Source organism: Protopterus annectens, chromosome 1.part0 (genome assembly GCF_019279795.1).
Source record: "Protopterus annectens isolate FY-2018-M chromosome 1.part0, PAN1.0, whole genome shotgun sequence".
In the NCBI taxonomy this organism is placed as follows: Eukaryota; Metazoa; Chordata; order Ceratodontiformes; family Protopteridae; genus Protopterus; species Protopterus annectens.
Window position 1 is genome coordinate 1746828833 of NC_056725.1, and position 25251 is coordinate 1746854083.

General features: G+C 40.7%; 1 protein-coding gene across 2 annotated transcripts in view; it reads right to left on the reverse strand.

The window, feature by feature from the left end:
* Positions 1-25251, reverse strand: part of LRP11 (LDL receptor related protein 11) — a 730391-nt gene that overhangs the window by 441453 nt on the left and 263687 nt on the right. For both annotated transcript variants that reach the window (XM_044069066.1, XM_044069073.1), the window contains exon 3: positions 18415-18556. In XM_044069066.1, coding sequence (XP_043925001.1) covers positions 18415-18556 — 142 coding nt within the window. The remainder of the gene's footprint in view (positions 1-18414; positions 18557-25251) is intronic.

Sequence of the window (25251 nt, forward strand, 5' to 3'; positions counted from 1 at the left end):
AAACCTTTGACTTCCCTACAGAACTATTTTCACTAGAACAAAAGAACTTGAATACAGATGGATTCAGGCAGGATAAATGACAACCTTTACTTACCAATGCTTGTAGCAATGACTCAAGCCTGTATATCACCACACATCAGATAGGCATTTGCCCTAATTTTATTAGAAAGGAAGGGATGTAAAGTCCATTCTTGTATGTTTCTTATCATTATTAAGACATTGTCAAAGAAGAAGAAAAAGAAACTGTCTAAATGGAAACAAAGTGAGAAGAGGATTCAACAGGATTCAACATGTTTATCAGTTTTCTTTGTCTTCTCAATCTACATGGTATGCTCAAATAGAGAAGGAGAAATAATCCTTTCCCTGGCATTCTTTTCATAAATTTGTTCCCTGCCACCAAACAGAATATGCATGGAGTGCCAAACACTGGGACTGGAACAGGTGAAGTTAACTCTGGCAAAACCAGATTGAGGGATGCCAGCAGAAGTTGACGTGACATTAGGGAATAATGTATCCCATGTCTTTAGTTACCTGTTGCTAAGTACTTTCATGTGTTTACAGAGTCAGACTCTTTTTAAGCAGTGTACTGGTTTTAAAACCTAATAACCAAAGGAGACACTATCAGGAGGCTTAAGATAGTCCACCATATGAGCCCTTGCTAGTTAAGCCTTCTTGACCTGGATCAGCAAGAAGGTTTATCTGGGAAAACAGAAGCCAAACAGGAAACTCTGGCAAATTGAGTTGTACCTTTCCTGCAGTGAAACAATGACATGGTAAACCTTTAACCATAATTACCAACACCTTCTCAACCAAAGGACTGGTGTTAATGTTGGTTCTAATTTCACATCAAGATTTGTGCCCAAGAGGGAGGGTCAGGAAAGAACATCTCCACCTTATATCTTGTAGGTTAGCTGACATGGCAGCTACACACACATTGCCTCTATCTCAGAAGAAAACAAGGCACCAATAACAGGTGCAAGAGCCATATCAGACATTAGCTATATCCATAAAGGTAAAGCCTAAGCACTGGGTCCCTTGTTTTATATCTGTCTGCCTTGTGGCACAAGTCCTCATAATGATGACCATTCAAATATTTCTTAAAAAAAAATGCTCTTTTGTAAGATAATTTTCTAATATATTCTCTACAAGATGGGGAGCAGCAAGAAAAGCTCTTGCTTTGATTGGTCTAGGGCTACAATTAAATCTGTTACAGTGCTAGTACCTACAACTATGAACATTGCTCAAAGGCCCAAGGCAAAAGACAGAATGTGGTGATGGTTCTGCCATGGCTAGGGCTATGATTTTTCATCTGGCAATGAATACATGAACTTTTCCGCAACTGTAAGGAGGAGATCTGACTAGAGTGTGAGTGCTGGAAAAAAGGCTGTTACCACTGATGGTGGATCTGCCCCTATTTGAAATTGTGGCAAATTAATCTTCTGAGAGAAGGACAAGGCTCTTTCTGTTTTACTATGTAAATGGCATGACACTTAACACCTTAGTAACTTGTCAGACTCCTAGCTCATCAAGGTCTGTGGAAACATCTGATATGAGTACAACCTTAAAATCTGGTGTCTTTCTTAATATTTCATGTTGAAAACGAGTTGCTATTCATTTTTAAAAGTAATGAAATCCACGGTTACTAAGGGACAAAGACAACATTCACTATCATCACTTCCCTACTCTGTTATCAGCTGTGCGCTTATGCATAGCAGAAATCACAGTAAGAAAACACACATGCTTAAAATGCTGATTAAAGATGCATAAAATGAAAATGCCGCAAAAGTTTCTGGTTTTAACTAGTAAAATTTCCATTCAGTTATCAGACACAGATGGCAATGTTACAAATCACCCATCAGTTCTTAATCCATTTTGCTGGGTGCAAGATCTGCTTCCTGCATTCCTCATGTTGGGGGTCCTGTTCCCCACAACCCCAATGTTAAAATATTCAAACCCTGAATCAGACAAATTCAAAGAAAATTAAATAATTGGTTTGGCCAAGAAACAATTTATTTCCTCTTTTCTAAGGCTGCGTGACCTTGGAGTAAGAATATTTAATTAATGGGCTTGTAGGATTTTTTTTCAAACTATGTATCACTGTAGAGACTGATATTAAGAATTGATGCTTTAAACAATGGTCACTTTCTCCATTTGTTTTTCATAGGATCATAGGAAGTTACTAGGCTAATGGCCCTAGGGCCCTTACAAGCCTAGCCAAGTTCTACCCTTATTTCCACGATATATGATCATAGGAAGTTACTAGGCTAATAGCCCTAGGGTCCTTACATGCCTAGCCAAGTTCTACCCTTATTTCCATGATATATGATCATAGGAAGTTACTAGGCTAATGGCCCTAGGGCCCTTACAAGTCTAGGCAAGTTCTACCCTTATTTTCATGATGTAGGATCATAGGAAGTTACTAGATTAATGGCCCTAGGGCTCTTACAAGCCTAGCCAAGTTCTACCCTTATTTCCACAATAAGCATCTATAGCCCTTGACCAAGAGGGGCACAGGGTGGAACCCCCGGCGTGAATTTACTTTCACCCATCCAATCATCCAGATTGCATTTGAAGAGGGCCAATGAGGTGCTCTGTTTGACATGAAGTGGAAGTCTGTCCCAAATGTGTGGTAATCTTTGGGAGACAAATATGTCCCTCCAGCAGGTTTTACTAATGTCACATACCAGGTTAAGGTCCTTAGAGTGAGTAACCTGTGTACCATTTGACTTTTGGATATGAAGTATTTCCAATAATGCAGGGTGAGAGATTGCCTTATATGCAAGACACAGATCACCTCTGAGTAGTATGAAACAGAATAAAGTGACAGTGATTTCAGATGATCTCCATAGGACAGATGGTGAAGACCTTGAATTTTCCTTGTGAGAAACCTTTGTGGTTTCCCCAATTGTTGCAGGTGCTTAGAAAGGTACATATCAAAAGGGGCAACGTACCCAATTATTGGCCTGATAAGGGAAGAGAAGGGGGAAGTAATAACTTCTTTTCTTCTGGAGGCAATGCCCTTACTTATGAGATGAGCAATATAGAATGCCCTTCTTACCATTGTAGAGACATGGTGATCAAAGGGTTAGGTTGCTGTCAATCTGTGTGTCCAGGTCTCTCACCACTGACTGCGTACTTAAGCTGTTTTTGAGGCATACTTAGATACTTTTCAGTACAAGTAAATAAAATCTTAAAACTACAACATGCAATAGACCACTTGTAATTAAAAGCTTGCACTGATTAAAAAAAAAAAAAGAAAAGAAAAGAAAAATAAAACAAAGCTGATTTACATGAACAGAAGTGCAGAAAATATGTCTGGCTTTTATTTTCTCAGGCTTGTTTCCTTTGAGCTATATGACTTGATCCTTTCTGATTCAATACTTTTACAAAGAATACTGTGCACTTCCACATGAGAACCCTTCTATCACTTTTTTATTCCAGAAAATGAGCATTTGTGGTTCGCATAGCAGTCACACTAATAGTTACCGTTACCAAAAGACCACAGTGCTGAAGTGATAAAAGGTATGTTTTAATCAAGTATGCAGGTCTGAGTTCAAGAACTAGGCAACAATTTGGTGCATTTTCTTTTAAATTTCAAATGCATATTTAATATTGTGGTTATCTTTCAGCTCATGTGCATGAGAAAGAAGCAATCTTTCCTCAATGCCAAATAATATAGCTAAGTTTGTGGCTTTCAGACCTTGTCTGGATTTCCCAATCATATATTAATAAAGCATGTAATGCTAGTTGCTTATCTAATAACCTTAATTTTCTAGCAAGATGAGACATGCAATTATTAAACGACTAACAAGGTCACCCACCAGTAAACAGTTCCCATGGCAAATATAGAAAGCAAACTTTCACAGAAGCAGAAGACAGTAGCAGAATGCGATGAAATGGTCTGCAACAAATCCCTGACACCTGCCCAAATAAGATATGGCACACAGATGCTCTTCTGCGCAAGTTCAAATCAAGGTCACCATATTGTAAATCATACTATCAAGAATACAGCTCTAATGACTTACAGAGTTTCATCACCTATTTTTTTTCCACTGTTTTCAACAAAAAAGACACCTGTTCTCTAAACAACAAAATATGTTCAGTTACAAATGTAATTACTTTTATCAATAATCTCATCTGTAAGGCAAGCAGATAATCAGGAGAATTCTTTCATATTTGATGTTATCTTTGACAAATTGAATTGAGAAATATATTCTACTAATGTTCAAGCCAAATGTAACACAGTTTATTGTCAAAACTAATCCCAGAGCATCCCCATCATAAAACAGATACAGAAACAAAGAAGTTCACTTTGAAGGAAAAATACTACCTTTGTTGCATTTTCATGTGAAATGTTTGCAAAACTTAAAAAAAAAGCATAAAGTGACAAGTACATTAATGCTACACAGTATCAACATTAGAAATTAATTATTTTATTATTTTATTAAGATTTAAAAACTTGGAAGGTGTATTAAGACAACATAAATCTATTTTTCAGAGGCAACTGTTTAATCTGTAATACTTGGTAATGAAGCTACTTATTTTGCAGAGTTCAGTTTTTTTGTTCACTTTATGAAATCTGTTTTAGAATTTTACATGGATTTTTGTGTCAGTGCACAGAACATAAGGTAGCCATATAGCATCTAACTTGACAAGCTGCCGGCTTGGATAACAGCCTAGGATTTGGCAGCCTGGCTAGCTTGGTGTTGATGTGTCTTTTTATAGCAGTATCTATTTACAAAAAGTTCCTGCTAAACAACTGATACCTTTCTGAATGAAAGAAAATACATTTCCTTGATTAGCTCGTAGCTAGGCATGACTTTATTGTATTTATGCATGTTCTGTCTACTAATGCTCTAGTCAGGGTTGTTGTTTCAAAACATCAAGATAAGAAAATGTAATGTTACAGTGTGCATTTTTGAGTAGAAGCTCTGCAGTTGGCTGTTCTGGGGGGAGGCAAACAGGTCTATTTGTGGAGCACCCCACCAGTGGACTATGTCTAAGAAGATCTCCCTATTCAGCATCCATTCTTGTTGAGGCGAGGCGGTCCTGCTCACGAGGTCTGCTTGCTGGTTGTCCTGTGAGGGGATGGTAGACCGCCTGCAGGACTAAGCTGAGCCGGGAGGCTAAGTTCCATATCAGCAGAGATAGACTGCACAGCTGATAGGCCTTTGTTCCTCCCTGCTTGTTGAGGTACCACATCACAGTGGTGTTGTCGGTGACAATCTGGAGCACCCCTGGAAACAGAAGGGGGGTGAAGGTCTGTAGAGCTAAGAAAACTGCTGTAATTTCCCTGATATTGACTTGTTTGGCCTGAAGACAGGGATGCCACTTCGCCTGAATCTTGTAAGAGGCTAGAGTTGTTCGTCAACTTGAATCTGAGGCATCTGTATGCATAATTTGGGTTGGGGTGGGTGGCTGTAGTGGGAGCCCTGAGTTCAATTTCACTTGCTGGATCCACCATCCGATTTCTGTTTTCAGACAGGGAAGGAGGGAGATGGCCTGCTCTAGAGGGTGTAGGTGCTGGGACCAGATGTTCTTCAGGACCCTACAGTTTGCGCATGTGCATTCTTGCCAGAGGTAGCATGGGGAAAGTTGCTGCCATCAAAACTAGGAGGTGAAGAAAGTGTCTTGCTGTCACCTTTCAGGATAGAAGAGCTTCCTGGAAATTGGAAGTTAAAGACAGAGCCTTGTCCTGAGGTAGAAAGGACTTCATTGCATCTGTTCTGATTCTGCAGCCAAGGAAAATCTAGTCCTGGCTTGGAGTCAGAGAGAATTTGGGGAGGTTGATGGTGAGTCCTAGGTTCTGCAGAAGAGACATGGTGAAATGTAGATGCTTTAGTAGAGCATCACTGGGCTCTGCCAGAATCAGGATATCATCCAGGTAATAGGTTCATAGGTTCATAGGTAGGTACTAGGCTATCAGCCCTGGGGCCTATACAAGCCCAACCAAAAAGGTACCCTGGCTTTTGCCACCCAAGAAAGTTATTTTCCTGTGCCACTGTCGAGCAGAGACATAGAGGTGATCCCCGGGGTGAATTTCCTATTTCCCATCCAATCATCAAGATTTTTCTTGAAGAGTGCTAATGAGGAGCTTTGTTTGATATAGATAGGTAGTTTATTCCAGAGTATGGGAAGTCTCTGGGACAGGAATCTATCCCTCCGGCATGTTCTGTTTATTGTGGTGACAAGGTTTAGGTCCCTAGAGCATGTAGCTTGGAGGGATTGGGATTTCTTTAAGTGGAGCATGTCCAACAGCGCTGGGTTTGACATAGCTTTGTATGTTAGGCAGAGATCACCTCTGAGTAGACGATATGCGACTGAGTAAAGCTGGAGTTTTTTGAGACGGTCTGCATAGGGCATCTGTTTGAGGCTGGTAATCCTCTTTGTGAGGTATTTCTTCGGCCTTTCCAGTTGTTGTAGATGTCTTGTGAGGTACATACCAAAAGGGGCGATGTACTCTATAATGGGTCTAATGAGTGATGAGTATAGGGGAACAATGACCTCTTTTTTTCTGGATGAGAAACCTTTTGTGATGAGGTGTGCCATGTAGAAGGATTTCCTGACTACTGTGGTGATGTGATTATCAAAGGAGAGACTACTGTCCACCTGTGTCCCAAGGTTTTTTATCACACTTTCAATGTTAAGTATACTACCGCCTATGTTGTAGTTCATAGGTACAGAGTTTTTACCAAAGGGGATGACAATGCACTTTTTGGCATTGAGCTTGAGACCATGGCTTTGACACCAGGCATCTGTCTCAGTGAGGCCCTTTTGTAGGATGTCCACATCGTTAGGAGTTTCGATTATGGCTCCTAGTTTGCAGTCATCTGTGAACTTCATTAGCCAAAGACCTTCTGTGTTAGCCTGTACTTCAGAGAAGTAGATAGCAAACAGGATATGACCCAGGACTGAACCCTGTGGTACTCCACTTGTCACTGGTCTGAAGTCGGATTTGGAATCTGCTACTTTCACAGTGTGGGTTCTGTCAGTGAGCCAGTTGGCAACCCATCTTGTCACATAGGGATTTATACCTAGTTTAGTGAGTTTATCTATAATTCCAGAGTGGGGGATGGTGTTGAAAGCCTTGGCAAGATCTAGATAGGCTGTGTGAACCACCTTACCCTTGTCTATGGCTTTGGTGACTGCTTCAAAGAAGTCTATTAGGTTTAGGAGACATGATCTGCCTTTTACAAACCCGTACTGGGTGGGATCCAGAGTTTGGAGATTACCAATGTCTTTGTTTATAAGTTCCATGATGATACGTTCCATGGCCTTGCAGACTAGGCTCATCAGGCTAATGGGGCAGTAGTTCCCGGGGTCCGTGGTGGCTCCCCCCTTATGGAGTGGGATAACCGTTGCTGTGTGCCACTCAGCAGGCACAAAGCCTGAGGTGACGCTATGACTGAACATGGTACTTAGGTGGGGTGACAGTTCGTTCTGTAGTTCGTGTAGAACGCAGCCTGGGATGTTGTCTGGTCCCATGGATGCTGTGTTTTTGGCTTTGGAGAGTGTGGTTTTTACCTGTGCAGCCATGATTACAGGAACTTTGCATTATTCTGGTATAGAGATGGGCTCTTTAGGGCATGAGAGGGGGGTAAAGTTAGCACTGAACCTATCTGCCAGGATGTTGGCAATATCAGTTGGGTCTGTATATTTAGTGCCATTGTGCTGTAACTCAGAGCAGATCTGAGTGTTGCCAATGAGATTCTTGACATAGCTGTAGAATGCTTTGTGGTTGTCTTTAGAATTAGTGGCGATTTTGTTTTTGTAACTAGCATTGGAGAATTTTATCAGGGATCGCAGCTTCTTACTGAGGCTGACCAGGGAGCTTCTCCACTCGTGGGATTTTACTCTCTTTTGCAAGAGTTTCTTCCTTCTGTTGTACAGTTTGTTTATGGCAGGGGACCACCAGATTGGCTTCCTTTTTTGGAGGATAGCATCTTGGTTCTGTTTGAGATAGCACGATCCATGCGCTCATGTAAGTGCTTATAAAGTGCAATTGTGTAGGATTCAGTAGTCGTAACTGTATTGTCCATTTGCATGGGTGTCATGAAGTTCACCACTTCTGTCTAAAGAAGTATGAAGTTGGCTTTGGAGAAATTTTTTACCATGGTTTCCTTAATGGGGGGTGGAGGCAGGATGTGGATATCTAGGGTAATTAGCTTATGGTCGGATCGGACCAATGAGGAGTTGACTTCAGGTGTGGAACACCGATCACTCATATTGGTAATGACTAGATCTAGGATATTGTTGCCCCTGGTGGGGGTGTGGATATGTTGAGCCAGGGCATTGGAGTTTATGAATTCCAGAAAGCGTTGAGCGAAGGATTTGGTACATGTGTACTTTTCCCAGTTCATGGTGGGGTAGTTGAAATCGCCCATTATTAGGGTGTTTGGTTGAACCCTAATATTTTCCAGTACATCAAGAAAAGAGGAGTGGGAATCCTGGGGCCTGGTGGGTGATCTGTAGCAAGCTACAATTTGGATTGCAATTTTGCCCAGAGTTAGTTGCACTTGGATAACCTCGACTGCATTATGTTGAGCAATTAGCCTGGAGGTGTGGATATTCTTAATGAATATGGACACACCTCCGCCTTTGGTGTTCTGATCCAGGTTACATGGCCGAAAAGTGTGGCATGAGTTATAGCCTGGTAGTGCAGGGGTGCTCTCTGGAGCCTTGAACCAGGTCTCAGTCACTGCACAGATATCGATGTTCTCCATTTTAAGGAGTGCCTCGAGTGAGTGCATTTTGAGATTTAGACTTCTAGCATTGAGTAGCATCACCCTCAGTTTTTGCTTGCCTGTTCCTGTTACAGTGGTGAATTTGTCATTTGAACCTTGTCTAAAAAAGGCACTATAGGGGCGGCAAGACCCTTAGCCAGTATCGGGAATCCCAGGGGTGACAGGTGCAGGCCATCTCTGGCAAAGCATCGTGGTCTGTCGACCATGTCATCCCAGGCAGACAGAAACTGGATCCCTTTAGAATGGCACCAGAAGCTTAGCCAATTGTTGAAGTCAATCATTTTGTCCTTGTACTGCGGCATCATTCTGGGTGATGGCAGATGCTACTCAGGGCTAGGGTCATACCTGCCTGGGCTACAAGATTGGAGAGCTCTTCCATGTCTCTTTTCATGTAGTCCAGGGAGGTATGTCTCAGGTCGTTCACACCAACATGGACAATGACAAAGTCATATGTGTACTTGTTGTGGAGTGACCTGAGTGCGTGGGTTATGTGGCGGATCCTGGCACCCAACAGGCAGCTGACAGTAACCTTCTCCTTGTTTAGCCTGGTGAGTGGGACATCAGTGTGCCTGACTATAGAGTCACCTATGACTAATGTGTTGGGTACGTTGTTTTGCCTTATTGGCTGTGGTTGAGTGGCACACTGAGTCTGCGGGCTATGTGTCATCTGGGTTGTGTTGGGGGTGGAGGTTGTTTGCATTTCTGCTTTGGAGGTCTCTGTTGCTTGAGCAGATTATTATTGAGAGCCTCTGCAAATGTTTTTGTGTTTCTATGCGTGGATTTTGGTGGTGTAGATTTAGTGAGACTATGTGATGAGTGTGGTGTGGTGCAATAGTTTACCTTCTCCTCTTGACTGTCAAGTTCAGTCTTGATTGGAGAGCTTTACCTCCAGTTTGGCTAGATAAGTGCATCTCTCACATGTTGTAGTGTTGGGTGGTAGGAGGAGAGGGTTGTATGTGTACATGAGGCAATTTCTACATTGCCCCAAGATGCCCAGATTCATCAGATAGACAGGAGAGAACACTGGGAGCTGACCCTTGGACATGCCTGAATAAAAAAAACTAATTTCCTCTAGATAAGTGAAGAAAGTGAGTACAAGAGTTGTTTTTCTCTAAGCAAGTGAGGAAAGTAAGTACCAAAACTGTTTTCCTCTAGGTAATGAGGAAGGTTGAATGCTGTAGTAATTAGTAGGTTATTTAGTGCTTACAAGTTCTGAACAAGTGTTGATCACAAATAAGCAAATTCAAGTGCTAAAAGTAAGAATCTGTATCTGGACTAAACTAGTTACAGGAAAGGGGGAAACAAGTGCAAATGTGGGCTTTTAAATCAGAAAGTTGAGAAAGATGGAAAAACTGCCCAGACGACCAATAACTACAATTTCTGAACCAGAACCACTCCTTATGTGGTAGATAGGTTACCTAGTGCTTACCACTCCCACTGATAAGCTAGAAGGCTTCCCTCCAACACAGAAAGCTTGGGGGGGGGGGCTCAGAAGCTTACATACAGTCCTGGATACAGCAAATCTGGATCTGGACTACACTAGTTACAAGAAAGGTATATATATATATATATATATATATATATATATATATATATATATATATATATATATATATGCAGAAAAGTAGCTAAAACAGCATTCAAAACAATTCAAATGCAGTGCAAGCTAGCACACTTGAGTATGTAGCAATGTTAGACCAAACAGTTTAAAAAAATGCATTTAAATTAAAAATGACTAAAAACAATGCAGAAGGAGTCTATTAGGTAGAATGAGGTAAAGAGATGGGACTGGAGGGAGTGTCCCAGATCAAATCTACAGTGGGGGGCGGGCAACAGCAAAAACCTCCAAATTTAAACAACAACACAAGAATAGGGAGGGTGGCTATGGGAAAACCAACACCTTCAGCAGAGATCTGAAAATCTATACAGTGAAGCAAAAATAACAGTGCACAACTCTGAAGTCAGCCAGCAATGATATAAATTTAGTCAAACAACAATTACCAGTACACAACTCTGAAGTGCCAGAAAAATATACTCAGCTCTGTATATCTCCAGATAGTTTGAAGAGCACTCTTTCAGGACACAGGAAGGCTCCAGCAATGTAAGGGTAAATTTGTATCCCTTGAGTTCTGCAGAAGGCAATTGCTGGGGCCAGGCACTTTGTAAAGACTCTGGGGGCCGTGGATAAACCAAAGGGCAAGGCAGTAAATTGGAAATGAGAAGAAGGGCCACAGAAATGCAGGAACTGTCTGTGGGAACTCCTGATGGGTATGTGCAGGTAGGCTTCTTTTAGGCCTAGGGTGACCATGAAGGCTTTGGCTAGAATGAGAGGCAGCAAGGTTGGGAGAGAGAGCATTTCGAAGGAAGGTACCTGAAGATGTAGGTTTAGAAAGGACAGATCTAAGATTGGTCTCCATGGGCCATCTTTTTTGGGGACCAGGAAGAGACGGGAGTAAAACCCTTTTCCTTCTTGTTCTGGAGGAATGGGCTCTATGGTGCCTAGCTGTAGAAGATCAGCCAGAACTTGTGGCATGAGATGGACCTGGTTTTTGGGGAGGGAAGGGATGCCTCTTCTGGGTGGCTTCTTTTTCCAGGATAGGAAGTACCCTTTTTGATAATGTTTAAGAACCACTGGTCTGAAGAGATGGATTGCCAAAGGGGGAGACAGTGGGAAAGGCGGGTTGAGAGGGGGAGGTGAGCAAGACAGTCACACATTAATGAGGCCTCCTCTGCCCTGAAAGTAGAGGCAATGAAGTGATCCCCGGGGTGAACTTTCTATTTCCCATCCACTCATCAAGATTTCTCTTGAAGACAGCCAGTGAGGTGCTCTGCTTGACATGTATGGGAAGTCTATTCCAGAACATGGGCAGCCTCTGGGTGAGGAACCTGCCCCTCCAGCATGTTCTGTTGATTGTGGTAATGAGGTCTCCGGAGCATGTGGTGTGGAGGGATTTGGATTTCTTTAGATGTAGCATTTCTAACAGAGCTGGGTCAGACATGGCTTTGTAAGTCAAGTGGAGATCGCCTCTTAGTAGACTATATAAGACAGAGAATAGCTTGGGTTTTTTGAGTCTGTCCATGTAGGACATGTGTTTAAGGCCTAGGATCCTCTTTGTGAGGTACTTTTGTAGCCTTTCCAGCTGTTGCATGTATCTAGTGAGGTACATGCCAAATGGGGCATTATACTCTATGATTGGCCTAATGAGAGAAATTATAAAGAGGTAAATTAATCTCCGCTGAAAACGGACTACTTGCTCAGTCGGACACTACCTGGTTATCAAATGTAAATAAATAAATACTAGGCTATCATTCTGCAGACTATCACAAGCCTAGCTAATAACCAGTGGTCAGAATCAAAGCCTGTATCTTGTATCTGTGTGGTAAAGACCTTAACCATTATGCCAATCCACCCCCATGGTATACGTGTATATGGATTCACTTCAGAATCTCGAACGTCTGAAAACCAGAATGTCATATGGCATCCTCCTAATCTAATTCTACCTTCCTTTTCCTTAGTATACATGTAGATATATGGGTTCCCTTCAGAATCTCGAACGCCTGAAGACCCGAATTTCATGTGGTCGAGACCATATGACTGAGTTTTCAGAAGCTCGAAACCCTGAAATTAATCCCCCCCCCAAAAAAAACTTTTTGCAGGGGGGGGCAAGCCCCCCTGCACCCCCCACACCCCTGCTACTTAAATATACCAACTCTGAGATCGCACTACAGCGAGAAAAAGGGAAAGCTCCCGTTGCGCGCTGTATGCAGATCGCCATTCAGAATTTCGAGCTTCTGAAAACTCGATCATATGGTCTCGACCACATGAAATTCGGGTCTTCAGGCGTTCGAGATTCTGAAGGGAACCCATATATCTACATGTATACTAAGGAAAAGGAAGGTAGAATTAGATTAGGAGGATGCCTTAAGGCTAGGGGATAAATGGGGGTACATGAGGCTAACATGGTGACTGAGTACAAAAATTTCTTCTGCACAACTCCTGGGTTCAAACCTGCATCTTATACTTGTTCCTGTCCTTCAGGCTCAGGTCATGGCTGAAATGAAAAGGACCACTTCACTTACCCAGTTAACAAATAAATAAATAAAAACATAAAGTACAATCTTTCTGCTTCTGTTATTTTGAATTAACCATTACTTCTGTGTTAATACATTTTTGTAACAATTGCTTATCTTATTTGAGAAGAAAAAGCTTAGTTTTTATACATAACACATGCAACATGACACACAGGTGAAATGTACACTACCCAGACTCTGCACTGATGTATGCAGGTAATAGAGAGCAAAACACAAAAGCTTGCTTACTTCATATCATGTATCACTTCTATATAACAGTGGTACAGCTCTCAGCAGTGGGGGCAGAAGGCCTTCTGTTTCTTGCCATTTACATACTTACGCACATAGCTTGTTCCATGCAGGGCACAGAGCCAAAGACATTTTGCATTGTACTAGCAATCCCTTCAGTGCAACACTGCTGTCAGCCCTGTGTCTTACACCACAGTTATGTTGAAATAGAGCAAGGTGTGAGGCAAAAGCCCTACAATGTCTTGCTTACATACAATTATGCAGAAATGCTGTATTCTGAAGCAAAAGGCAAACACCATCCAGTTGTTTTATATAACTGTGATGTTCATAATATTGTGGAGAAATACTAGGTGCTGTGAAGCAGAATTCTTTGAGGTTTTGTCTGAATTATATATATGAAGCAGTGTGAATTATCTGTTGGGTTAACTAACCTTTGCATTTAACAGTGCTGTGACACACTGCTGCTATACAGAACACTAGATGACACTGAGGCAAAGGGCCATCAAACAACAACAATGCTGAGCCTGTGTGGAGTGAGAACCTTAGCCTTGTGTCTCACCAGACAAATATTTTTCTAATAGCAGTTGTGTAATGCAAAAAGCCAAACACTGTTGCTGACTAATACTGTATAGGGTACTTTGTGCCATCTATATTCGTAACAGCGCATGGCTGGTAGTACATAACCCACTTCACCTGACACACTGAGCCTCCCATCAGTCCTAAACACAATAATACAGTGCTTGACACAGAGGATCTTTAGGCTAATGTATCAAAATATATACATACATACCACAGCAGCAGCTAGGTAATGAAAACAGTGCCACCCACCATGCTCGTTTCTGTGAATTATTCTAGCAGATGACATCATAAACTGCTGCCATCTGCTGTACTGCAAAGTGCTGAAAAGGTAAGATTAATCTTCAGGTTTCCTCTACAGTAATGTGCCTGCCATGTCAGAAAGCTTAATAAATAACTCGTGGACACAGTAGTTGTCATCTGAACTCCATGATATCTATATTGCAAACTGAATTCTCTGGAACTTCTGCTTACCACATGACGTTGCATTCACTGTAGATGGCTGATTAGCATTTAAAGGTATATATCTAACATCCCCTCCTTTTCAAAGCTAAAATATATACTATGAGAAGCATGCATTACATTATGTTGAGCACTAAACAATCTACTATATAAATAATAAGCTAAATTACACTAAAGTAATCTTTTATATAATCAACAAAATGTTTTATAATAGAATTTTCAGTCTACAGAATCACGTTTAATTGTGGAAAAGTTGAATATATCTGTAATCCATACCATTATATAAACACTGACTACCTATACCGAGCTGCATACATTTCCTGCAATGCTTCTGCATCCTGATGTCACAGTAAGAATCCACCATGTTTAATGATGCCACTCAGGAATCTTCATAGGTTCATAAGTTCATGGGTTTATACTAGGCTAATGACCACCAGCGTCTTTACAAGCATAGCTTTGCAGTCCAACCCCTGTTTTGTACCTGAGTTCTTTGGACACCTATATGATGAGGTATGTTAGTAAAGTGGTACCTAAGGGTTATGTGGGGGAGTATGTTAGTTGGAGCTTAATTTACTTACTGCTGACCTCTGTCCATCAGAGACATGAGGGCCAGACCAGGGGTGAATTTGCAATTTCCCATTCAGTGATCAAGGTTTCTTTTGAATACGGTCAGGGATGACCTCTGCTTCATCTAGATGGGGAGCTTATTCCACAGCATGGGGATCCTTTGAGACAGATAGCAGTCTCTCCAGGATGTTCTATTTATGTCACAGGCAAAGTTCAGGTCCTTGGATCTAGTGATTCTGATGCTGTTTGTTTTGTGGATATACAACAGATTCATCAGAGCTGATCTGAGGATGCATTATATGCTAGGCATAGATCACCTCACATTAACGTGTAGGTGACTGAATACAGACATAGGGCCATAAGGCGATCTGTGTAGGACAGGGTGTTCATACCTTGGATTGTCCCAGTGAGGAACCTTTGAAGGCATTCAGACTGTTGCAAGTGCTTGGTTAGGTACATGCCAAAGGGGGCACTATACTTAATGAAGGGTCTGATAAGGGCTGAGTAGAGTGTACTTAATTTTCCTGGACCTGGATGACAGGGAAGTTAAGTGCCACTTGCTTATGAGTTGTGTGGCATAAAATGGTTTTCTTACTATCCTGGATATGTGTTGCTTGAAGGCCATATATCGTCAACATATGTTCCCAGATCCCTAACTATTGGGTCATCTTATAGGGGTGTTTTATTGATGGAGTAATTAGCTTGGGTGGACAGTTTCCTAAATGTCACTGTAAGGCATTTCTTTCTGCAGCATTGGCATCAGTCATGTGTTTGTGTTATAACCTCTTGTAGGATATTGCTGTCATGAGGGGAATCTATGATAACTCCCAATTTACAGTTACCTGCAAACTTGGTGAGCCAGAGGCCTTTGACATTAGCTTTTACTTCTGACAAGTGGATGCCAGGGCCCCATGCAGCCCTGTGGTACTCCGCTGATGATTAGTCTCTTGGTGGAGATGGTCTCACTGATCCTGATGTCCTGGGTCCTATCTGTGAATCAGGCAGCAATCCAGTGAGTTATGTTGGGATTTATGTCTAGTTCTGAGAGTTTATCAACGATACCTGAGTGGGGTATTGTACTGAATGCATTGGCCATGTCAAGGTACATGGTATACCCTGTTTTTCCCTCTTCCATACCCTTGGTGACTCTCTCAAAGAAGTCTACCAGGTTGAGTAGGCAAAACCTTCCCTTAAAAAGTCAAACTGGGATGGGACCAGTATCTGTAGGTTGCCAATGTCCTTGCTGATCATTTCCATGATACTTCATTCCATGTCTTTGCATATGAAACTTGTCAAACTGATGGGTCTTTAGTTCCCGGGGTCAGTTGATGGTCCAACCTTATAAGGAGGGATGACCATTGTGGCCCTCCATTCACCTGGCACGTAACCTGTTTTTTGGATGTAGTTGAAGAGTGCCTCAAGTGGTCCTGTTAGGTCTTGTTTTAGGCTATTTAGGAGGCAACCAGGGATATTATCAGGGTGACTACCATGACTTGATCCCTATTGATAGATGGGTGGATATACTAGAAGGGATTTCACAGAGGGTAGTGGGGGAATGGGGGTGAAGTTAGAGCAACATTTGTTGGGCAGCAGATTCATTATGTCACCCAAGTCAGTGAAGGTTGTGCCATTTGCCACCAGTTCTGCACATTGCTGAATTTTACCTTTAAGGTTCTTGACATAGCTGAATAAGGCCGTGTAATTGTCCTTAGTCTGGAAGGCTATCCTGACCTCGTAACTGGCCTTGTTGGACTATATTAGACCTCTAAACTACTTGCTTAGTTGAATTAAGAGAACTCTTGTCTCTGTGAGAGTTACTCTTTTTGATTTTGGCCACGATTTTTTTTCTTTTGTTATATACCCTGTTAAGGTAAGTATTCCACCAGTGGGGTTTATTTTTGGTGTTAGATCTGGGCTTACTTCTAGTAACTCTGCACTTTGACCATATTAAACTTCACATATGCTGTAAAAGGGCGAAACTGATGAGATTTACAAGAGATTGAAATCCACTTAACTTCCTATAGATCAAGAAAAATTTGGAATAAAACATTATCTCACTTCTATGGCAGAATGGTCTCCCTTTCCACCTATCCATTGCTGCAAACAGTGACTGATGCTGTGCTACTCCTCAAAACAGGTCGGGTTTGGGAGAACAAACCACTTCTGGGACACGGCCCTTGTCCCCGATGTCAAAATGTACTTGTTCTGAGGAACAGTTCTCTCAAGCCTGGCAGACATGATGCAGCCTGGAGTTCCAATATATATGTTGGCTTATTTCATTCAAAAAACAAAACTTTATTCTAATGAGGTTCATCCAAGTAAAAGATAAAAAAAAAAAAAACACCCCTCACATTTACTTCCACCTAAGAAGAAGCACGACTCTAATGATACCTGTTGTGGGGGTCCTCAATTCCCAATCAAGAACCCATCATTAGTGAGCCAGCCAAGGTGGTAAGGGACTAATTGGTGAGTAGCAGTCTTTCCTTTACTGACCGCCAACAGCAAGGGAGAAGAGGAATATGCATTAATGTGCTGAAGGTTCCAGCAATGACTTCAGCTGGTTCCCAACATTGATAACTACATGTGTGACAGTGAGACAGAGTGTGTGTGTGTGTGGGGGGGGGGGGGTGTATGCGTGAGTGTGTGTCCTGGGGTAGACAGTAGCTGAGTGCAGGTGTCTCCTCATGATAATGGGCAAAGCACCTATTCACTGGACTGGCACCTTTTCCTTGTTAGGATCTCACGAGACTTACATATCTGAGCTACACCATTTATCACCCAAACATGATTTTTTCACACATGCAAATGGTGGGCTCTTTCTCCTAAGAGAAATACCTCATCTAGCAGATAGACCAGAACTCCTTTGTAGATGGTACAGTTTGGTAAGACATACTGGAAATGGGATAAAGGACTTTCATGGGACTGACTGAGGTCTTAGTCTGCGAAGGACACATGCAATTCGTCCACTGGGAGGCAAAAATATATTAAATAAAAAGTGATAAGCCTGTCTACTACACTGGAACTGCTATTCCTTTCATTCAACTCACAGCATTAGACCCACAGCTAGTAGCAGAACTATCTTTTACTAATACAACCTTCCAATAAATGCCAATGTGTCTGAAAACTTTTCATCTTTAAATCTATGCTGCTAAAAATGTATCCTCCTTTGCTCATCAGCAACAGTATGATAGGACCAACACCAGAGTATTTGTGTTGTGTCTGGGTACCCCAGGAGTAATACCCATTGTGATGTCCTAACATGCCCAAATGAATGTATTACTCAAGATATATACATAGCAGCACTTAGGGTGTACACTGCTAAGAAAACTAGTACAGCTAAACAGAAGAACCAGTTTAAATCTTGATTCTTAAATCTAATTCTAAAAAAGTTAGTTCTTCAGAAGAGTGTTGTCTCTGCATATCTAAGTATTCCTTTATGTGGATTCTCATTTACAGAGAGACATAAACGTCTTATTTGTAAGTTATATGATGACAAAAAAATTCCATGATCTTAAAAAGTCCACAGATGTAAATAAAAACAAATGTAATGATGAAAGTGCTTTTGCCCTCATCTGCTTAATGTTGTCAGGATTTAAGGAGTGCAGCTTTCTTTATAAATAAGATAAATGATATGCAATGAGTGTTGGTAGTTGCTTTTTTCATTATTTTTCAGTTATGTATTATTATCAAACAATGCAGAAAAGGAAAATACTAGAAAGATGGGTTCCCAGAAGTTTTTGCTCACCTACAGCATTACGTTCTGCGGGAAGAACTGTAACAGTGACATTATCAGAGCTTGTTTGACCTGAGGTGTCAGTCACAGTCAGCTGAAGAACATAAATACCTTCTTGAAGACCACTCAACTTCAACATCCCTGGCTGAGGGGCCTGCAAAGGAAAATAAGATGTCACTATTTTCAAGTTCTTACACATCTGTCCACTAATTAATATTACATTTCAAAACAGTTACTGTAATAAAAGAAACATGGCTAAAGCCTACTATTGATAATACAAAGTTTCTCTCTAGGTTAGAAAGTCCTCAGAACAGAAAGAAAAAACAAACAAGCTGGATGAGTTGCTATTTTACATCCAAATACACTCAGCTGATGACTCTACCACCACTCCATCTCAGAGCTCTATACTTTTGAGATCCTTATAACCTTCTTAAAACTTAACTCATGCAAAAGCATCTGCATCACTGCCATACACATTTCCCAACGGAATAACATCTCTGTTGCTGAACACATCTTATCCTGGATCACCACAGATATCTACCATGAAACCTTTATCTTATGAGACTTAAGCATAGACTAGCACCATGACTTCTCTGACCCTTCAGACTCCATACCCAGTATAAATCTTTGTGGTTTCTCTCAACTGTGTAGCTCTGCAATTATATATGACAACACCAGCAACACAAATTCACAACACTTGACTGGATCCTCTCCTCTGAAACAAGTATCCCTGTTTCTGCACTATTGACACTTTAAGTGGTCATCATCTACCCACTTACATCATTACATGTTCATACCACATCACTAGAAACAATTATTTTAGCAAATCTCATAATCTATCCATAAAGATAATGTTTATCTCAGCCCTAAATTATGCAACTGGAATATTCTAAAATGGTACCTTTTAATCAAAGCTGCCATCAGCTTCATTGTAGTACTACTCTCTGTTCTAAACAGACAAGCCCCATCAGAATGAAAAGAGTCTAAAGTAAACCTGCCCCTAAGCTAATACATAAATCCAGAGAACTAATGTGGGAATGAGGCTTGGAAAGCAGTGCATTTACACAAAACTTACAAACCTTTAGGCACCTAAAAAAACTTAACAAAATCCCAAATTTTCTCCCACAAAAATCATTATCTTTGGAATACTCATAAAAAAATTCTAAACTGTTATGGAAGGATGCAAACAATCCTATTCACCCAGTGAGATCTTATCAATGAAAGCAATTTCCAAATAAATCATCCCTAAGCACTGTATCCAACTTTAATGCTAATTTCATAACAAATCCCGCCATCAGGTAACAACCAGAAGCTTACTTTCTCCCTGAACATATGCACAATCTCTGCAAAAAGAAGAAACTGCTTAAACTTAAACCCACCTCAGTCAGTAGATGCCTCCCAGACAGAATGTTTAAAAACAGCAGCTGATACACTGGTATATCCAGCATCCTTTCTTATTAACAGATCCATCCAAGAATTATATGCCACCACCATTCGGAAACAGTCTTTCATCATTCCTCTATGTAAAGGTGGTCACTCAGGCAAACTCATAGGTTCATAGGTTCATAGGTTGGTACTAGGCTATCAGCCCTATGGCCTATACAAGCCTAGCCATAACAATTCCCTGGCTATTTCTTCCCACATTATTTACTTTCCTGGACCCCTGTCTAGCAGGGCGACTGACGTGATCCCTGGGGTGAATTTCCTTTCTCCCATACAATCGTCAAGGTTCTTCTTGAAGAGGTCCAAAGAGGCACTCTGCTTTACATGTATGGGCAATCTATTCCAGAGTCTGGGGAGTCTCTGGGTCAGGAACCTATCCCTCCAGCATGTTTTGTTTATTGTGATGACAAGGTTTAGATCCCTGGAGCGTGTAGCTCTGAGGGATTGGGATTTCTTTAAGTGTAGCATGTCCAACAGCTCTGGGTTTGACATGGCCTTGTATGTTAAGCAGAGATCGCCTCTGAGTAGACGATATGCGACAGAGTATAGCTGCAGTTTTTTAAGGCGGTCAGCGTAGGGCATCTGCTTTAGGCCTGTGATTCTTTTAGTGAGGTATTTCTGAGGCCTTTCCAGTTGTTGAAGATGTCTTGAGAGTTTTCATTCTTCACACTGTTCTAGCGTTGTCTTGATATTTGTGTTGTCTGACCCCTTTGCTACGAGCTTTTCTTTTGATTCAATTGATTATGCACTGGTCTATAGAATATCAGTTAGGCAGGCAAGGGTTCAAATCCATTGAGGTTTACCTTGTAGCAGTATGAAAAATATCTGCATCATGCACTAGTAACTTACCATGTACACATGAAGTACAGTAAGCATACTTCATGCATACGACAGTGTCTATGGTTCAGTCCACTCATGCTGCATGTGTCCATTGTCAGTACACTGGCAGAAAGGTTTTAGTCCCCAGAGGGTTGGTATGTTGTTTTATACTGTTCACTTTTCAGTCTTCAACACAATTATGAGATTTCCCAGAAATACATGTTTTGTGGCCCCCTCTTCACTGTAAGTCCTTCTGTGGTGTCACCTGCTAATACACTAGTCTAAAGAATAGCATTGCCAAAGGCAGGAGTTCAAACCTATTTAGGTGTGTTTTGCATGTCTTGTATCATGTATTTCATTCCCCTGAAATTTGTTTTTCAGGCACCTTCCTTATGAGTGCTTATGTAGCATGACTTGATAATATCCTGGTCTAGAGAAAATCAGTGATGTAGGAAGGGGTTCAATTACATTTGTCTGTGCTTCTCTTTACTTGCTATAATGTATTCCATTCCCCTGAAAGTAATTATTCATTTCATCAGTGTGTAAATCATGCCTGACAGCTTGACACTTTCTATCCTAATTTATTTCTAAATCAATCTGCTACCGTTGAACTAGAAAGCTGACATTTAGGCTCATATCACGCCTCCATCCAGCTCATTTTGCATTTGCTCACCTTGTGTTGTACCCTCTGCTTGCTTCTCCTTTTTCTCTCTGTCTGTCCTAAACTCCCATTTCCAACTTATGACATGGTCAAAAAATAGAAAGACACACCATAAACTTGATGAGAATACACAGATAATTCAAAATCATCTTTGTTGCAAAACAGTTGTCAAGAGAACAATGTAGATGGCTATATATGATCACAGAGAGATGGCACTCCATGTCCTATGGCAAAACGATAAAAGATCCTTGGCACTCACTAATCAGTCATGCAAATGAGCTAAGCCTTGCAGCACATATTAATCTGAAATAATGCACTGCTACTGTCTTTATTCAAACTACTCCAGTGGCTCAGTGTACTCATGCAATTATTTTCCTGTATCAATGCAGTGATGGGGCTTTCATATACCCGAGGGGTTGTATATTGTTTCACAATCGGCTTGCATTCTGCACATGTACTACATTTCCCTGATACGTATATCTTATGACCTCTTTTACTCTGTCTATTGCAGTGGCTTCCCTTTCCAGGAAACTGTGGATATATTTGCATGTGGACTGAAATGCTGGACTGACTCCCTTCAGAGTACCATATTTTCCTTTTTGATTGCTCAATGCTTGTTAATCCTTCCAGGATTTAGTTACTCATTTAGTCTATTATTATTCTTATCTAGTTACTGTTTTAGAATATTTGTAGCACTGTGTTTTACTTCTTATTTCTCAATGTTTGTAATTAGAGCTTACTACTCAATTGTACCTAATTTGCTCCTGCATTTCTCCATGTCATGATCACCTCTACTGTATACATACATTGACTGTTACTGTTTACCATTTACCATGTCATTCTGTGGAGCTTTTCTCCCCGGCCTCTGCTGAAAAAGGACCTGTGTCCAGTCAGAATTTCCCGGTAAACAAATGTAATAAATAAATAAATGGTATTGCCAAGAAAGAACAGGTCCAGTGCTTACACTCTGATGTTGTCAAGACTGTTGCAGATTTGTACATCACATTAGTTTTCTGTATCCTACTTTTCCTGTGCAGGTTTCACATTCTTCTACATTTAAGGAGTGTCATACCATTTACTTCATTCTGCTTTTCCAATAGCTACATTGTTCCGCACCTCCCTTTGCACTTTTGTTCTGTCTAGTAATGTGGATTCTGTTGCTGTAGTATAACATCTACTCAGCCTTCAGCCATCATTGGCACCTTCCCTTCAATTGCACTTGCTCCTTTTTATATATTTTGCGCCGTACATTACACCAACATTCTAAACATGTGCAGGCATAATAGTAATAAATGGAATATGAAACTCAACTGCCTTTTAATTCCTGTATGATCCTATGATCCTGTAAAAATTCATTAGCAATCTAATGCTGAAAAAAAAGAGAAAGAAAAAAAACATAATACCACATGAAGAAAATGTAGCACAGTCACAAGTTATTTTTGTTGCATTTCACTGACCATGCTACTTGCTGGATGTTGTGGAAGGTTTCTAGTACGTATTTGCTGCAGTGAAACAGAGTTAAATGACCTTTTTGCTGCACCTGCATATCTGAAAACTCACTTACTTGTATGGAAAGCAAATGTATTGCCATATATTATGCAATCAATTTCTACATATTCTATATATAATTTCCCACACCCCCTGCAAATTATATATACCAACTCCGATACTCCACTACACTGAGGAAAAGGGTAGATTTCCTTATCCTCACTGTACCGCGATCCATATCAAGAACCTCCAACTGCTGTATACACTCCACTCCCGTTACTACTTTAAGCAATATAGACAAACACCATGCCTGCTCTTCTACATGATGCCAGAAGTGCCGATCGTTCTTCAGTAAAACATAATTCGGAGTAGTGTGTTTTCATTGAACTGCACTTTTGCTAATTTGGAGTTGGGTTTTTCAAGTTCGGTGAAGTGTAAATTCGTTGAAGAAAAGTACACCCATATATACGTGTGTGTGTGTGTGTGTGTGTGTGTGTGTGTGTGTGTGTGTGTGTGTGTGTGTGTGTGTGTGTGTGTGTGTGTGTGTGTGTGTGTATGTGCGTATCAAACCTATAACAACTCAAAACATTCCACAATCTCACATGATTAATAGTATCAAATTCATTCTAAATGTCACAACTTAATATCTCTATATCTATATTTTCTTTCTGAACCATATCTATGGCTCCCCTAACTACAATCAAAAGTTCCTTCTCATCTTTGCCTTTAACACCACAACCCTCCTTTAGTAACAAGGTCCACATCACTGACATCATTCTTAACTGGAAAATGTTCATAAGCAATTTGTAATCATTCTGACAAAGAACCAATGGTCTACAGTTCTTCAGACAGTGTCTCTCCCAACAGTTAATAATCTTTCCCAGCCATGAGTATATCTACATTGTTGTTCATTTAGCACAGTAACCAAAACAGTCTTTTTGAGCACTATGGAAAGACTTAAAATAGGCGTAACGCAGACCATCAAAACCTGTTGCAGAAACAACCTGCAAGCTACCCAAAGCAGTATCAAATTCAGCAACTTTTATAAGCTTAACAACAAAGTCCCTTTTAGCTTGTGACAAAGCATGGGCTTTCCAGTGACTGCACTAGAGGGTGCACACATATCACAAGGAAGGAAGGAAGGAAGGGTCAGAGGAATAAACAATATATAAACATTTCTCTTGTGCAGAAAAAATGTTTATGCAGAATCAGCTAAAGAAGCCATTACAGATTCCCTTCTTATTATCCAAACACCAAACAAAGGAGTGCTTTCTTCCCATTTACCCCTTACTGCATGCTGTTGTTATCAAAGAAAGTCACTGACCTTCTTCATATTCTTCTCTGCACCTACTTCAGTAACACATATCCTTCTTCAGTATGCAAAAGTTTCGAATTATTACGGGTATATATCAGTTAGCCCTACTTCTGCTTGTTTGCCAGCCATACTCCTTACTACATTGCACAGTCAAAGATTAATATATAAGCTTCCATGTATGCTGTAAGTCATTCCACATCTCACAAAATTGTTGTTCACCCTCTATAGCATCTACCTCCTGTCAGAAGCATGTTTCAAAACATGTCCATTCAGTCTTATAATGCCCTTCCTAACAAAAATATGTGCCTTGTCCTCACCAAAATCCAGTAATTAGTTTCCTGCCTTCTGCTAGAATGAGTCATATAAATCAATCTCAGTTGCAATGTGTCATTCTCAGTTTATATGCACTCTCTCCTTAGTCAAACATTGGTTTAACTTGTAGATAGCAACCTGTTTGTTTTTTACATCTGCAACCACCTTCTGCAATTGATGTTGTGAGTTCATACTGAAATCCTCCATCCAAACAATATGCATATTAACCAGTAAAAACATTTTTAACCTTTTTGATAATTCTTTCCAATCTTCTGGAGATACATGTACATAAATGCACACCTATCTCACTATCTATCCCTTTTATTTGACATTTAAACTACACATCTCTCTGGCCACATCACAGTAACATCTAGAATTAATGTATTTTTCACATTCACAATAGGATTCACCCTGAGCACTGTCCATGCTGCTTTTTGTCTCATAATTGCTACAAATTCCTTACACTGTTCCTCTGAAGCAAGTCCAGTGTCTAATAACCTTATTTCAATACAACAATTATGATTTTGAACCTTTTTAAGCCATGTATCATACAGTCTGCACAGCTTACTTAAATGTAGTGTAATTTCCCAGAAGTTTTCTAAGAGTACTCCATCAATAATCAGCAGTGCATATGCTTTGACAACAAATAGTTTACTTCCCTGCATTTGGCTCTAGATGAGTGTCACTGGTGAAGTGACACCCTGACCCCATGTGCATAAATAGGAAAAAAAGGGTTGTAGATGGATGGATTACTGCCAACAGTATGTGAAGCATACAGCAAGATAAGATCCAGCTGCCACGTGACTCTGAA